This window comes from Phoxinus phoxinus (genome assembly GCF_949152265.1).
Source record: "Phoxinus phoxinus genome assembly, chromosome: 17".
NCBI lineage: Eukaryota > Metazoa > Chordata > Actinopteri > Cypriniformes > Leuciscidae > Phoxinus > Phoxinus phoxinus.
In genome coordinates this window covers 1,244,725-1,259,387 of record NC_136892.1, presented here as the reverse complement: position 1 = coordinate 1,259,387, position 14,663 = coordinate 1,244,725, and the positions used below count along the sequence as shown (strand labels likewise).

The following is a 14,663-nucleotide window of genomic DNA, read 5'->3' as shown; positions in this document are numbered from 1 at the left end:
ACAAAACATTAACAGATTTCCCTAACATTAGTTAGTAGTAGTTGCAGTTTCTTACCCCATTGGCAGATAATTTTGCTTGTTTTAAGCAAAAAATACTTAAATTACTTTATTTTTTAATCTTAAAACAAAATAGAATTTCTTATGTCATTTTACTTCTCTAGTAAATGCTTCTTGATTTAATAATTTTTAGATATTTGGACTGGAAACAAAACAAAAATACTAAGTAAGAAAAGCATTTTCAATCATCAGTTGCTGCCTGCCTTCTAAAACCTACTATTTAGCGATCTAAATCCATTGTGACTCGTTAATGCTGCGGCTGAATGACAGTCTGCAACGCACACTTGGCGTTATTGGATTTCACACACGTGTAAAAGAAAAGCTAACTTTTATGCACAAGCTACGTTTGATACTTTTTCTCTGTCTAAATGTTCACTCCTCGCAAGTCTATAACTTACATTTTACAATGCAGTGACTGTAACTAGAGATATGCTAGTTATAAATACAGTAATCATTACTTTAGTTAGGCAGAATAAGTTCGTTGTGGTTTCCAAGCTCGTAACGTTAGCGGTCTTCCACTGATAGTGGCATTAGCTAGTCTATGATGAGCCATAATTTAGCAATGGATAACGTCATACTGCAAATTGTAAAACATACATTTTCAATATAACAGACCAAGGAGAGATGATACGTCTCATTGCTATAACTGTCACGCTATTAAAGAAATACTTCAGTCACATTGTCAAAAGTTTAAAGGACAGTCAGTCAACTACACTGTAACAACGTAACGTTACTAGCTAATCACGCTTCACTCTCTGCTTATTTAACAGCAGCAAAACTGGACATGATAGTCACAAATTTTGTCATGCTTATTTGAGTTAAGACAACTGATGGGGATGTTATTTTAATTGTTATTCAAGCAATGAATGTATATGTTTCGTGACCAACTCACCATGAACTCACTTAACCAGTGCCGCTGCTCCCACCACGCGCATCACGCGCTGTCCGTAAGGCATCAAGAGCTGAGGGAGCACCAAAAAAATTGCCTCCCGGAAGTTCTGGGAGTCTCCCGCATATTGATAGCGGCTCACTGATGCCCGCGAATTAGTTAAAATCTCCGGAATCTAGAGCGAGCGCGCCCGCGAGACAGAGACTGTGCTCCAAACCGTGTAGCGCGTGCACGGGAGAGAGAGCAAGAGACCGCGCGTGTGTGCCTGTAATATCCCTGAAGCCTGTTTCGTCCGTTTTTTTTATTTTATATTAATTTATCGGCCATTATAAATGCCGATACCGATAGTTTGGAAAATGCCTAATATCGGCCGATAATATCGGCCTGCCGATATATCGGTCGGGCTCTACTAATTATTAATTTCTGTACCTGAACACTGCTGTTAGACTTTGTAACTTTGTTATTTAGTATTCATCTCTGCTTATAATTTGTGTATTTGTTCTTATTTTACTTTCCCCTTGTTATTAATGTTTGAACTTTATCAGTTAGGCTAGTAGTTTTTGCTGTGGTATCGAAGAACTCCAAGTGAGCTTTTAGTAATAAATGAAAAGCAAAGTTACACCCCCCCCCCCCAATCATATATATATATATACTTGTTTTTTTTTTGCTGATCCGCAAAATTATCCAATCCATGACTCAAAAACCATAAGTGATCCGAACCGTGAGTTGTATGTATGTATACTGTGGTAAACGAGTCATGTGAATAATACAATGCTTCACGTTGTATGAAGATAAACTGCTGGTGCTGAGTTTGGTGATCCGTTGCAGCACTGCTCCCGATCCTTCTCTCTGCTTCACCTGTGTGTGTGTGTGTGTGTGTGTGTCGTCAGCGCTGCCGGAGCTGGACGAGCTCACCATGGAGCAGGTTGTGCTGGAGCTGGAGAGCCGGAGTCAGCAGAACATGCAGCGGGCCATCGAGACGGAGGAGGGCCTGGGCATCGAGTACGACGAGGACGTGGTGTGTGACGTGTGCCGCTCGCCCGAGGGGGAGGACAGCAACGAGATGGTGTTCTGCGACAAGTGCAACGTTTGTGTGCACCAGGTATTCCATCAAGAAATTACCCACATTGCATAGAGACAGAGCACATTTAGGCCACACCCACATCGGCGGGGAAACAATCCAACCGTCTCCATTGACTTTGCATTGTGTGAAGCTGCCTCCTCGTCATTATAACAAAAAACACAACAATGTCTAAAAGCTGCTGTGTGACGGGGTGTCCAGGAAACAAGCTAAAAACCCCAGAAATATGTTTTTATAAGCTGTCGACCTCAAAAAACAAGCATTTAAGGACACAAAAGTGCATCATACTTTCATGAAATCATGCATCATACTCTCTGGACATCTGTGGACATCGTTCATTCCAGAGCCGGTGCTGGGTAAACAGCGAGCCTGCGTGCGGCGGTAGGCTAAATTATTCACGACAGCGGTAATGGACAATTCCGCTTCCAACCTGTAGGGCGACCGCAGAGGAAAAGGTCTTTAGTGTTGCTTTAACACGAGTGGAGACGTTGATCGTTCGGGAGTGTGTTTCTCACACAGCGCTGTAACTCATCACAGTACGATGCATCGTTGAAGAAATCCACTAGTCACGACTAGCGCTGGGAATTGGCAAAAATGTGACGATTCGATAGTATTGCGATATTTGGGCCACGATCAATATTATTGCGATTCCTAACATATTGCGATACAGTATTGTGATTCGATTCTGCGATATATTGTGATTCACGTCCCCATATTATTCAAATGCATTACAAAAAATTAGGAAAATAAGACTGCTCAACTCACTTCAAATGTCACATTTAATTCTGTGAATATCATCTTCTACACATTAACTGAAGTGCAAACACTTTTATATATATATATATAATTCCACCAAATAAGCTTATCATTGTAAAATGGCACAGCTTTTTAAATCTAAATGTACACTCTTAAAATCAGTCAATCAAGCATTATATAATGATAATCAAGCATCAGCCTATTTAATGATAGAACTTTAGTAATTAGAACTAAAACTTGATAATCATGCATGAACGCATATTTGTCATTTTAAATGAACTTAAACTGAACTGGTGGAGCTTAAAGGATAATTCCGGTATTTAACACCTTGAGTCTATATTGTAGATTGTTTTGGATGAACAAGAGTGGTGGACAACATTTTTTTGACAATGGTTCCTCTCTCGAGTTTTTGACTATATAAGAATTGGCCATGGACCCATTTAACATTGGAGTCAATGGGCATGTCCGAAAATGTCATTAAAACAGCCAATAATGTTCGTTTACAAAACTGTTAAACTCACCGAATGGTTAGTGGTGTTCGTTGATGATTATAAACAATATATCGTCGCAATATATGATTCCAATCCGTTTATTTTGCTATAGTGGAACTATTTTTTCAGACACTTCACAACCGTGTAACTTCCGCTCAATGACGAATAAAACACGACAGAAACTGTATTTCGCAACACTTTTTGTTTCTGGAACATCAACTAACATCACTAATCACTCGGTGATTTGCACAGTTTTGTAAACGAACATTATTGGCTGTTTTAATGACATTTTCGGACATGCCCATTGACTCCAATGTTAAATGGGTCCATGGCCAATTCTTATATAGTCAAAAACTCGAGAGAGGAACCATTGTCAAAAAAATGTTGTCCACCACTCTTGTTCATCCAAAACAAACTACAATATAGACTCAAGGTGTTAAATACCGGAATTATCCTTTAAGATCGTGTTGGTCATTCAGTGTTTCTGTAAAAAAAAAAGAGATAATAGTAATTATTATTAAAAGATAATCCTACTACAAGAAACTCTGCTTCTAACCACATGTCAAGATCTGTCACACACACACACACAACTCTGAGGTGCTGTTTGCGAATGTTCAATTATAGCTGGCTAACGGTGCTTTCGGGAAACACAGCCCTGATTTGTGCACATTATCGGTGGTGTTGAGAAAAGTAATGTTTTGTCCTCCCGCAGGCGTGCTACGGGATCCTGAAGGTGCCGCAGGGGAACTGGCTGTGCCGGACCTGTGCTCTCGGAGTGCAGGCCAAGTGTCTGCTCTGTCCCAGAAGAGGAGGAGCGCTCAAACCCACTCGCAGTGGAACCAAGTGGGTCCACGTCAGCTGTGCCTTATGGATCCCCGAGGTATCAGAGCCAGTCTGGGGGTAGTGGGTATAAGCAGGGCTGTAACAATACATCCATACGTCTAACGATACGATGCACCGATGCCACACGGAACATATCGATATACGGGACCTTTATTTTGACACTCTACACATTTCGGCCAAAGCGCGCATTTCCGTTTACTCACCGTACTGTCTGCCGGTGTGTCTTTGTATGAACTTTAATTTATTAAGTAACCTGTGTTTTTATTTGAGTTATTATTACTTAATCAAAACAACCCAGCTGCAGTTTGATTGATAGTTATTTGTTTTTGCAAATTAACTCTTCTGTTGTAAATGTCCCAATTGGGAGAGGACGTGCGATTTTCAAAGAGTTTAATTAAACGTTCATGTTATATATTTTGGCTGCATTTGTGAGTCAATAAAAGTGTAACTGGTTGTGTAAACTTGCCACATAATATCTAAATATAGCCCTGAATCGAATCATGATCGTATATTATCGGATTGCTGGCTGAGAGAATCGATTTCATATTTTATCGCGATGAACTGTCCCGATTTACACCCCTAGTTATAAGTGGTGTTTAATTTTAGGGATGGTTTCGCCAGTGAATCCTGGATGAAAATATCATCTGAAGTTTGATGTGTGAAGTCAGCAAATTCAACGGTGATTGTTTACTTTATTGATTTGTTGTAGCCCTAGTTGAGTTGAAATTCACTTTTGATTGAATTCTGCCCTCACAAATAGAAGATGCAGTAAAGTATTAAAAGCAGAAAGGAAATCATAAACATGTCACGTTTCACAATCTGCTCACTTTAGCTACAGAACATGTTCACACGTGTTCATCTGGAAGACGACAAAGGAAAATTGTGATTAGCACGCAATAATGGATGAAGTCTAATTGAAATATTTCCTCTTTGTCTTGTCCTGTGATTGAAAGGAAAGCTTTTGAGCTGACAATTGTTTGGTCAGGTTGAGGGCAAGATGTTTCTGTGAAGGCGTAACTCGTTTAGCGCTCTGTTTTACATGCAAAAGGCTTCTGAATATCCAGAGGAGGACAAAGGAAGGATTGACAAGAAGATAAGGACTCAAAGAGGGATTTTTGAAAAGCCTGGCCAATACGGGTGTTCCAATAAACTGTACAGAAATTGAAGAGCGAGGCGGTAACAATAGCCGAATGATGAGGATTGTGGAAAGCCACAAGAGTGAGTGAAAGGCTCACTGAAATCATGGAAAACGCTGATGAATGAACACATGAGTCCCCACGTCTTCCAGACGCAGGGAATTCGGTTCTATTCCCCATTCCTGCTAGTTTCATCTGTAACACGTTTGAAAGGATTGGGGGAAATACTGCACTGTTATCACAATTAGGGATATCGACGATCAATTAATTGTCGATAATACATTTAATCGATACAACTTCTCGATCATGGATTAATCAGGTTCATGCGTGTGCGCTGCTCAACCGCGAAACAAAGCGAGCGCGTTTTGTTTAGGACCATTTTACACCGTCATTATGACTAAGTTTGCGTGTTCATTCGCAGCCTTTTGTTTTGTGCAAATGTAAGTTGTAATATTGTGTTTATTTTGTGTATGCCTATCTATATCTGATGTATCTTATATTGGACGCATCCCTTGAATGAACGCTGTAGTGCGCATGATCAGCTTCAGCGCGCGACTCAAACGGCAATGCACGACTAATAATGACTATTGGCAGGACTGTCATATTACATAACATTATAAAGAGAACAATATTGTAATAAAACATTGTGCATTATTTGAGTTTAGTTGCCGTGTCGCGTTGCTCCAGGAAGAGCGCGTCCACAACATGATCATTCTGAATGAATGTAACTTAGTTCAAGTTCACTTGTGCATTCACGTCATTTTCTGCAGAAATAATTTGTAATATTATGTTTATTTTGAATATATCTGATTAATCTCATATAGGATGCGTTTCTTTGAGTTAAATAACGCGCTAGCAAACTAAGTGCTCCAGTTTAACGGTAGCCTTCATTAAGCGCGCGCGGCTCAAGCAGAAATGCACGACTAATAATAACGATGAATAATTTGGGACTGACTCGCCTATTTTATTTTTAAGGAATTGAACTTGAATAAAAAACATGAAAGTGTCGCACCATAGAGATGCTTTCTCTCATGCTCATTGTGCCTGTTGTAGATCATTGTCCTCTTGCATTGAGTTGTGAGTTGCAACAAGTTGTGTACTAGGTAGCAGGGTTGTGCCTGTTATCGCACGATAATTGGGTTGTTTTCCCATTAATGTATTAAATTATTATTTTTATAAAGCTAGTAAAACAGAAAAGTCACAATAAAACAAATAATTAAATAAAGATAAATACAAAAATAAAATAACATGAAAAATAAAATCAAAAGGGCTTTTTAAATAGAGAAATCAATTTAAGGGCTTTCTGGTTTTTAACAAATGTTAAAGATTTGCACAAGAGTTTAACCTCATTCATCCACTGATTAAAGTTGGGTTTAGATTTAAACCATCTGCATTCATGAATGAAAACTTTCCAAAACATAACAAGAAATTAATAACAAAATCAAACTCTTTGTTTTCCAGACAAACACCAATTTATGACATTTATGCGGATGCATAATAAGCGTAACGATTGCGTATTTACTACTTGTGTTGTTCTGACTTGTGTTGTTGCACGTCCACACAGGTGAGCATCGGCTGCCCTGAGAAGATGGAGCCCATTACAAAAGTATCACACATCCCAGCCAGTCGATGGGCCTTGTACTGTAGCCTGTGCCGGGAACACACAGGCACATGTATACAGGTGAGAATAACCTTTATCCTGCTTTAATGCTCTCAAAGAACTAAGAGAGGATTGGCTACTTCAGAAAATCACGTTAATGTTTGTAATATCTTAAAGTCCCCGTGTAGTCAATAATTGTATCCCTTAAAACTCATCTTTGATCACCAAAATTACATATTTAAACTTTTTTTTAAATTTCTTCTTGCCTTAAAATATCTTGAATGTAACTCGACACCCTTGCCTCATTTAGTATGCGCTGTTCTAAGCGCCGATGCCGATACACATAAAAAACGCAAAATATCGGCCCGATATATTGGTCGATCACTACTAAAAATACAATGCATTAAAATAGGGCTGACCGTTAAACGTGTTATTAACGGCGTTAACGCAAACCCATTTAAACACCGTACATTTTTTTATCGCGAGATTAACGCCTAGCGAACATTGTCGGTTTTTTTCACATGCTTTTGCAACAACTAGTAACGTTATTAAAACTACAACACCACACAGGATCTAGCTAGACCAGAAACAAAACAACAGGCACGCCGCACACACTTTTGGTTTTGCGAACCGGCCAAAGAGTGGACGAGAAGAGTGCTTCTCGCCCGGTGTGCGACCCCCTTTAACGTTTTTCGTTTTGAGTGGACGGATGATGAGCGCGAGACGCCGAAATGGATGCCAATAAGATTCTGAATGGAAAGTTTACTTTAAAAAAGTTGCCAAAGGGTTCAATTGACAAGACCAAAGTGATCTGTGTGTGTGTCGTTGTGAACTGAGCTATCATCGTCCAGTCTAAATACCACTTGATGGCCAATCACACACACACACCGCTGATGCGTTTCTACGCCCACTCGTCAATATCGGTAACGTTACCTCGTCAGTATTTCTTTCACCCTTTTATTGATGGACAGTGTAGAGATTATTTGCTCCAAGTGAGAATGTTAGTGTGAAATTGAACACAGTATATGCCAATGTTGTTTTCAATAAAAAACATTTGCACAAAGCAAGCCGATCCACTTTTCGATGTTGATAAGAGCATTAAAATGAGAAAAAATAATGGGACAAAAAGAAATCAAGAGACATTTAGAATAGATAAAAATGTGCGATTAATCGCGAGTTAACTATGACATTAATGTGTTTTATCGCGATTAAATATTTTAATAGTTTGACAGCACTAATCAAAATGCAGGCAGGGTTAATGCAATGCATATTTTTTCAAGTAGTGCAATTCAACAAGCTGTTTTTTTAAAAACATTTGCCATTACTTTACTTCAATACAACTGGCCCCTGAACCTAAGAATCAGATCAGTCTGATTTATCAACAAAATTTCACGAATAATCGCTTAAATCTGGTCACTCGACTTCAGAAGAATTGGGGAGTATAAGCAAGTTCTACTGCAATATTTTTATGGAAGCTCAAAAGCTTTGGTCCCTGAATTCCTGTTTTGTGAGTAAATGATGACAGTTAATCATGCCGTTTTGTTTACCCAGTGCTCCATGCCATCCTGCGCCGTAGCCTTCCACGTGACCTGTGCGTTTGACAATGGACTAGAGATGCGCACCACTCTGGCAGAGAACGACGAGGTGCGCTTCAAATCGTTCTGTCTGGAGCACAGCAGTGTCTCGCGCTCGAACAGCGGCTTGAGTGCAGAACCGCGCCTGGATCTGCCCGGGATGCTTTCGGACCGTCTGAAGCAGGAGCAAGCCGAGCGGGAGAAAGCCAGCCAACGCAAGAAGAAGCTGCAAGAGCTTGAGGATGAGTTCTACACATTAGTGGATCCCAAGGATGTTGCGGAAAGCCTTTCGCTGCCGGATGCTCACGTGGACTTCCTCTTCCAGTACTGGAAACTGCGACGAAAGGCCAACTTAAACCAGCCGCTGGTGGTCCTCAAGAGGGACGAGGTGGACAATCTGGCCCAGCAGGAGCAGGACGTTCTGTATCGACGACTCAACCTCTTCACTCACTTGCGTCAGGATCTGGAGAGGGTGAGCGGAGCATCTCTCAATAATGATCGTTTCAGACTGGTTTCCTGAACATTATTATTCAGGCTTTATTTAGGGATGAGCCACGATTTTCGAATATTCGATTAGTTGATTTAATTTAATTGTGCGATTATTGTCCCAAAAAATACCCATGTTTTCGGCGCTCATACGGTGGTCACGCGTTCATTAGTGCTGGGTATCGATTCAAATTTCAAGAATCGATTCGATTCCGATTCTCAAGATCTTGAATCGATTATCATTATTCGATTCGATTTGATCCGATCCGATCCGATCTTATATTCTTAAAATATAAAATTTTCAAAAGTTTTAACTGTTCATGAACAATCAAGTGTTTGTATTAAATAACATTCACAAACATACATTAATGTTGTAAAAATATATTGTTCACTCAATGTGTTGATGTTAGATAAGGCATTAAGTAATATTAATGAATGGTATCTTAATGTAGTGTTACCAACTAAACAGGAGATAAAACGTGTTTTGTTTGACTTGACTGTCCTTTTATTTAATCCTAAACTGCGTTCATATTTAAAAGGCCTTTTAAACTAGATACAGCCGCACACGATACCACTTTAGGGGCCGTTCACATATCGCGTTTTATACGCGTGCAAATTCAGTGAGAAGCACTTCAATGCATCTCAACAGGTCATGTGACAAAAACCAGCGGCCTTTCCGTAACAACATGGAAAGCTCGGCCGAACAGCTGATCATAGCTGTACAGGGCGGCTTTTTATTTCTCATCTCAATGAATATATCTAGTAGTAAAGCTAATGCAAGGGCTAGAAATCAATAAATTTTTTGATGATACTTCCTCGTCATCATGGAGAGCGCAGTTTGCACCGCTTTCTCCTTTCCACAAGCGCGTGCTTTCCTGTTGCGTCTGTCGTTGCTATGCAACCATGAACAGAGGCGCGGGCCGCGCGGCTGGAAAACGAATTTGCACGCGCAAAAAACGCACTATGTGAACGGCTCTTTCCTCATTTCTGGTCAACAAGTCTTATATACTGTCTATGGTGGATTCAGAGAGACCGCAGCGCTGCCGGTCGCCATGTCTCAGTGTGTTTATGGGGAAAATATAGGCCTGTTATTAAATCGATCCTCTGAGTTACGGATCGATCTTTAGAAATTAATATGAAAATCGATTCAGAATTGGTGAATCGATTTTTTCAACACAGCACTAGCGTTCATGTAACCAGAGGGTGACGCTGCCAATAACTCACATTAACAGCGGTCACAAAGAACCGGCAAAAGTAATGATTATGAATGTCAAATATATTAAATACATTTTAATTGTTTATTAAAGGGGTCATCAGATGCAAAATTCACTTTTATATGGTGTTTGGATATAAATGTGTCTTTGCAGTGTGTGGACACAACCACCATACAATGAAAAAAATCCACTCACTCCTTTTTTTTAATCCTCAAAAAGTCTAAACACTCTCAATAATCAGGCCGTTTGGATTTTCTGAGCACTATGATGGCATAATGCCCATGCTCCGCCCCCGACCGCTGACGGACAGTCCCGTATTAGCATATTTCTGCCCCCAGCCATTTGACATCCCCCATGGAAGAGAGGGGTGGGGTGAGCAGTTGCTCATTATCATTTAAAGAGACATGCACCGAAACAGGTCACTGTAAACAGAGCTGATTTTGAGGAGGTGAAAGGGGTGTTTTACACAACCATTGAGGAATTTTAACCAAAGTATGTTACAAACTTTACATGAACACCCTAAAGAATCATACCAACTTGTGGGAAATGGGCATCTGATGACCCCTTTAATAAACTAGTGTTTTCTGTGTCAGTGTCGGCTGCAAAGATGAAGTTGACGATGCTGACTCGCTATCTTCGCAGTAGTGAACGCGCCTATAGAGAGAAATGCACATTTCATACGCATTATATTAAAGTCGCCATGAAATAAAATTTTACAATTCGTATTGTTATATGTAATATTTTAGTGTTTATCAGGGCTCGACATAAGCAATGGCCCGATGGCCCGGGGCCAGTAAAAGAGTATGTCGGGCCAGTTGACTGGCTATCAGCAAAACAAACAGCACTTCGTCACACACAGTGGCCCGAAGAGTGTCAATGTTACTTCAGGTTATTTAATATTCCGGCTGTGAATTATAAGCTCTGCCTCCGATTGAGCTAAAATCAGCCAATCGTCGAGGTAGTTCAGTATTCGCATACTCCGTTGTTGGGGGGCGAGCGCGCGCCGTGTCCATGCACTACGTGAACGTGCGAGCCTGCGAGGTGCTAGGGACAGACCGAACGTCAGGACATTGTAGGCTACTTATAAGCTCGACCCTCGGAGGCGAATATCAAGAATGGCCTGTGACGGGATGCTATCTGGATCTGAAAGTAAGCGTCTTTCAGATCCACTGAGATAAACCATGCAATCTCACGGGCGACTTTGCGCGAGGATTGGTTGTCAGCAATTCGAACGAGCATTTCACAAGCGCTTGTTCAAACGTCTGAGGTCTAGGATGAGTCTGAGACCACCACCCTTTTTGGGGACGAGAAAGTAGCGTCTGTAAAAGCCCGACTCGTCTTTATAGCCCCTTTTCCCAGCAGTTTCGCTATTTTGGCGCGAAGTAACGTTAGATGTGATACTTCTTCGCTTTTCACCGTAGGGGCGGACTGGCCAATGTGGGCCGGCCCACTCGGAAGGCTACACGAATATATTTTAAAAATGACGGAAATCATAATATTACATTTATTTTCTACGCTAATGGCTGAGTGAATCGATCGCGCGGGCGCGGCCGACAAGGAGTGTGTTTTGTGTGCATGTGAGTGTATTGCCCTCCCTCCCTGTTAATTAGTTTGGTCTGCTCCATTGAATATCTTGAAACACGCCCCCTTTCACGTTTAATTTTACAGCGAGAGAGAGAGAGATATTGATCCGTTACTGCGAATTTATCTGAGCAGATAATTGCACATAATTGTCTATGGATGAAAAGCTGGATGAAAATAGGCAAGTTTAATATCACATGATAGCCTAATGTAGCCTATGCCATGAGGATTCATGTTCATGCAAAATGTCTTGATAGTGTTATATTAATATTGTTGTGTGTCTTAATGTTCTTCTGTTTGTTTCCCTTTGTTTTACAAATATTATCTAATATGTGTTGTGTTATTTAAAATAAATGTTTAAATAGCATTTATTTTTGTATTGTGTAATATTTTTATGTAATATTTTTATGCTATAAGTAGGGTTAAAAATTATTCTGCACATTAATGAGCCAATGTGTTATGGCCACTTTTTGTTCCCAGTCCGCCCCTGCGCGGCAGTCTGCGAGCGAACTGCAGCGAGTAACCTCGTTTCATTATGTTCAGCACCCATTCTGATATGCCAGAAATGGTTTCCCATGCTTTTCCTTATATTTCTTTCAGGGCCAGTAAAAATATAGAAGGGGCCAGCAAAACTCTGATCTACTGGCCCCGGGGGCCAGTGGGGATTTTTTTTTATGTTGAGCCCTGGTTTATTATAAATTATTTATCTCTGCACTTCATTAAAGGTACAATATGTAATATTTGTGCATTAAAATATCCCAAAATCACAAGGCCAGTGTTATATATTTTGTTCAGTTGATCACTTACAATATCCCAAATGTTTCCAACTATTTTTAAATCGTGAGAAAATTGCGATTTTAACCAAGGAAACGGGCGTGTGCTGGAGTCGCCAGTCAATGCGTCATATCCGCGTTACCCTCGGTTTCCGCTCGCACTGCGCGGAGTCCTGGACAAATGCGGAAGTTGTGGTTGTAGCGTCTATCAAGCAACAAACGTTAGCTTGTTATGGAACACAATTATTCTTTACCGATTGCAGCTCAAGTCCCATCAACGTACGGGTCAATTTTATATAATATAATAGTTATGTTTATGTAAGGAAAGTATTATTGCTTTAGGCTTGTGTTTAGTTTATTGACATTGTTTATCACATTTGGTGTTTATGGCCATGTAAATAAATATAGCATGTGTTATACATAAAGATGAATCTGTCTTTTGGCAAATGATGTGGGTATGTTCGAATGTACTTTTACAACAATTGTTTAGAACTCGTAAAACTGCGCAGCGTTATCACAACAATGAATTCGACAAATACAGTAACATGATAACTAGGGCTGCACGATATTGGAAAAAAATTACATTGTGATATTTTTCCCCCCAACGATATATATTGCGATATTGAGAGCCATAACTCCAGGCTAAAGACAATAATTACCATTCCATGATATTAATAATTTCACTAATAAGCAAGCTTCATTACAAGTGACAAAAAAGGTCACTTAATATTTTATCCCAAAATTAGAAAATTTCTGTAAACACAAAAGCAGAACACATTTTTAAATAAAACAGCAGCTTTACACCAACCCCCTGATTGGTTTACAACAATATAACTTAAAATATATATTTTTTTTATAAAACAACTTAAAAGATTGTGAACCAAAATGCTTAAGTCAACTTTTCTTAGCCAAAGTGCCAAAGTAAAACAGTGTTGATGTTGGTCATCATAATCATATGAAATAAACAAAATGATATAAAACTTTAATATATTTTGTATTAAATCTTCTAAACAGATTAGAGAACATGTTTCTGTAAACAGAAAAGCCGAACACATTTAAACAGCAGCTTTACACCACACCTGTCAGCGCCGCGCTCCCACCGCGCGCATCAAGAGCTGAGGGAGCAAAAAAATTGCCTAATGAAAAATCAATAATTATAATGGCGATATTATTTCAGGATAGAAATACAGACATCCCAAGAAGTCTCCCGGAAGTTCCGGGAGTCTCCCGCATATTGATAGAAATGTAGCGCCCTCTAGCGGCAGAAAACATTGCATATTTTACCTTTAATTAAAAAAAATGTAATGTACCCTTATAATCTTTAATCAAATACTTTATCCCCCCTCGAAACGACTTCTCTTCTCTTCCTGTCATGTGCTATGGCGCAAGGGCGTGGCGACTCCCCTCAAGCCGTTAGTCTGCTATGAGCGAGAGATGGAGAGGAGGAGCACTAAAGTAAAACCCTGCCCTCTGTTCAATATTCCCTTTCACTTGGAAATACGTCACAACACTGGTCATTTGTAACTTCCGGTTCACGGGGACTTTAAGCAGAGAGTAGTCTGTCTCTTTTCGTTTTGAATCGTTTTGTTTAAAAGTAGACATTTCAAGCTTTCTATGTATATATCGCGCTGAGTTTCGGTTCATTTATGAGACGAGCTCCAGTTCACACGCAATGCAAGTGATCGCGCCGGCACCTCCACGTCCTGATTATATTTCTCTGCTATATTTGCTTCTTATTTATTAAATTCAGGCAATTGGTTGATGAAACATTGATTAAAATTAAGATATAATTTATACAAAATGAAATTCACTTTAAAGAAAGGCTTTCTACAAAACAAAACTTAATGAAGTGGTCAAAGTCATGTCTAACCCACTCCATATGTCTCCCGATATAGCGCAAATCTTATGATCCTATCTTACTCATGCTGTTCACTTTTCATATAATCAACATAGATGAAATAAAAAAATAACATTGGGATCTCCATATCTATAGGATTTAACCATATAGATCCTTTAAAATGAAGATACCAAAAGAAATGTTTGTTAAAAAAAACAGAATCTAAAAGGATATTAATATATCTGTATTACTTCTTGAGTTACAGTCGTGCAAACTTGGGGAAAATAACACAAAGTGCTTTTCCCCATTTTTGAACTGTCACCGTTGGCATATAATGAAACCAAG

At 39.7% G+C, this 14,663-nt stretch overlaps 1 protein-coding gene across 12 annotated transcripts in view; it reads left to right on the top strand.

Annotated features, from left to right (window-relative positions):
- jade2 (jade family PHD finger 2) overlaps positions 1-14,663 on the top strand; it is an 87,209-nt gene that overhangs the window by 24,486 nt on the left and 48,060 nt on the right. For all 12 annotated transcript variants that reach the window (XR_013794466.1, XR_013794467.1, XR_013794468.1 and 9 more), the window contains 4 exons: positions 1,837-2,048; positions 3,987-4,154; positions 6,818-6,934; positions 8,405-8,899. Coding sequence is in view for 6 of the 12 variants with exons in the window: in XM_079584995.1 (XP_079441121.1) it covers positions 1,837-2,048; positions 3,987-4,154; positions 6,818-6,934; positions 8,405-8,899 (992 nt within the window). In the remaining 6 variants the exon portion in view is untranslated. The remainder of the gene's footprint in view (positions 1-1,836; positions 2,049-3,986; positions 4,155-6,817; positions 6,935-8,404; positions 8,900-14,663) is intronic.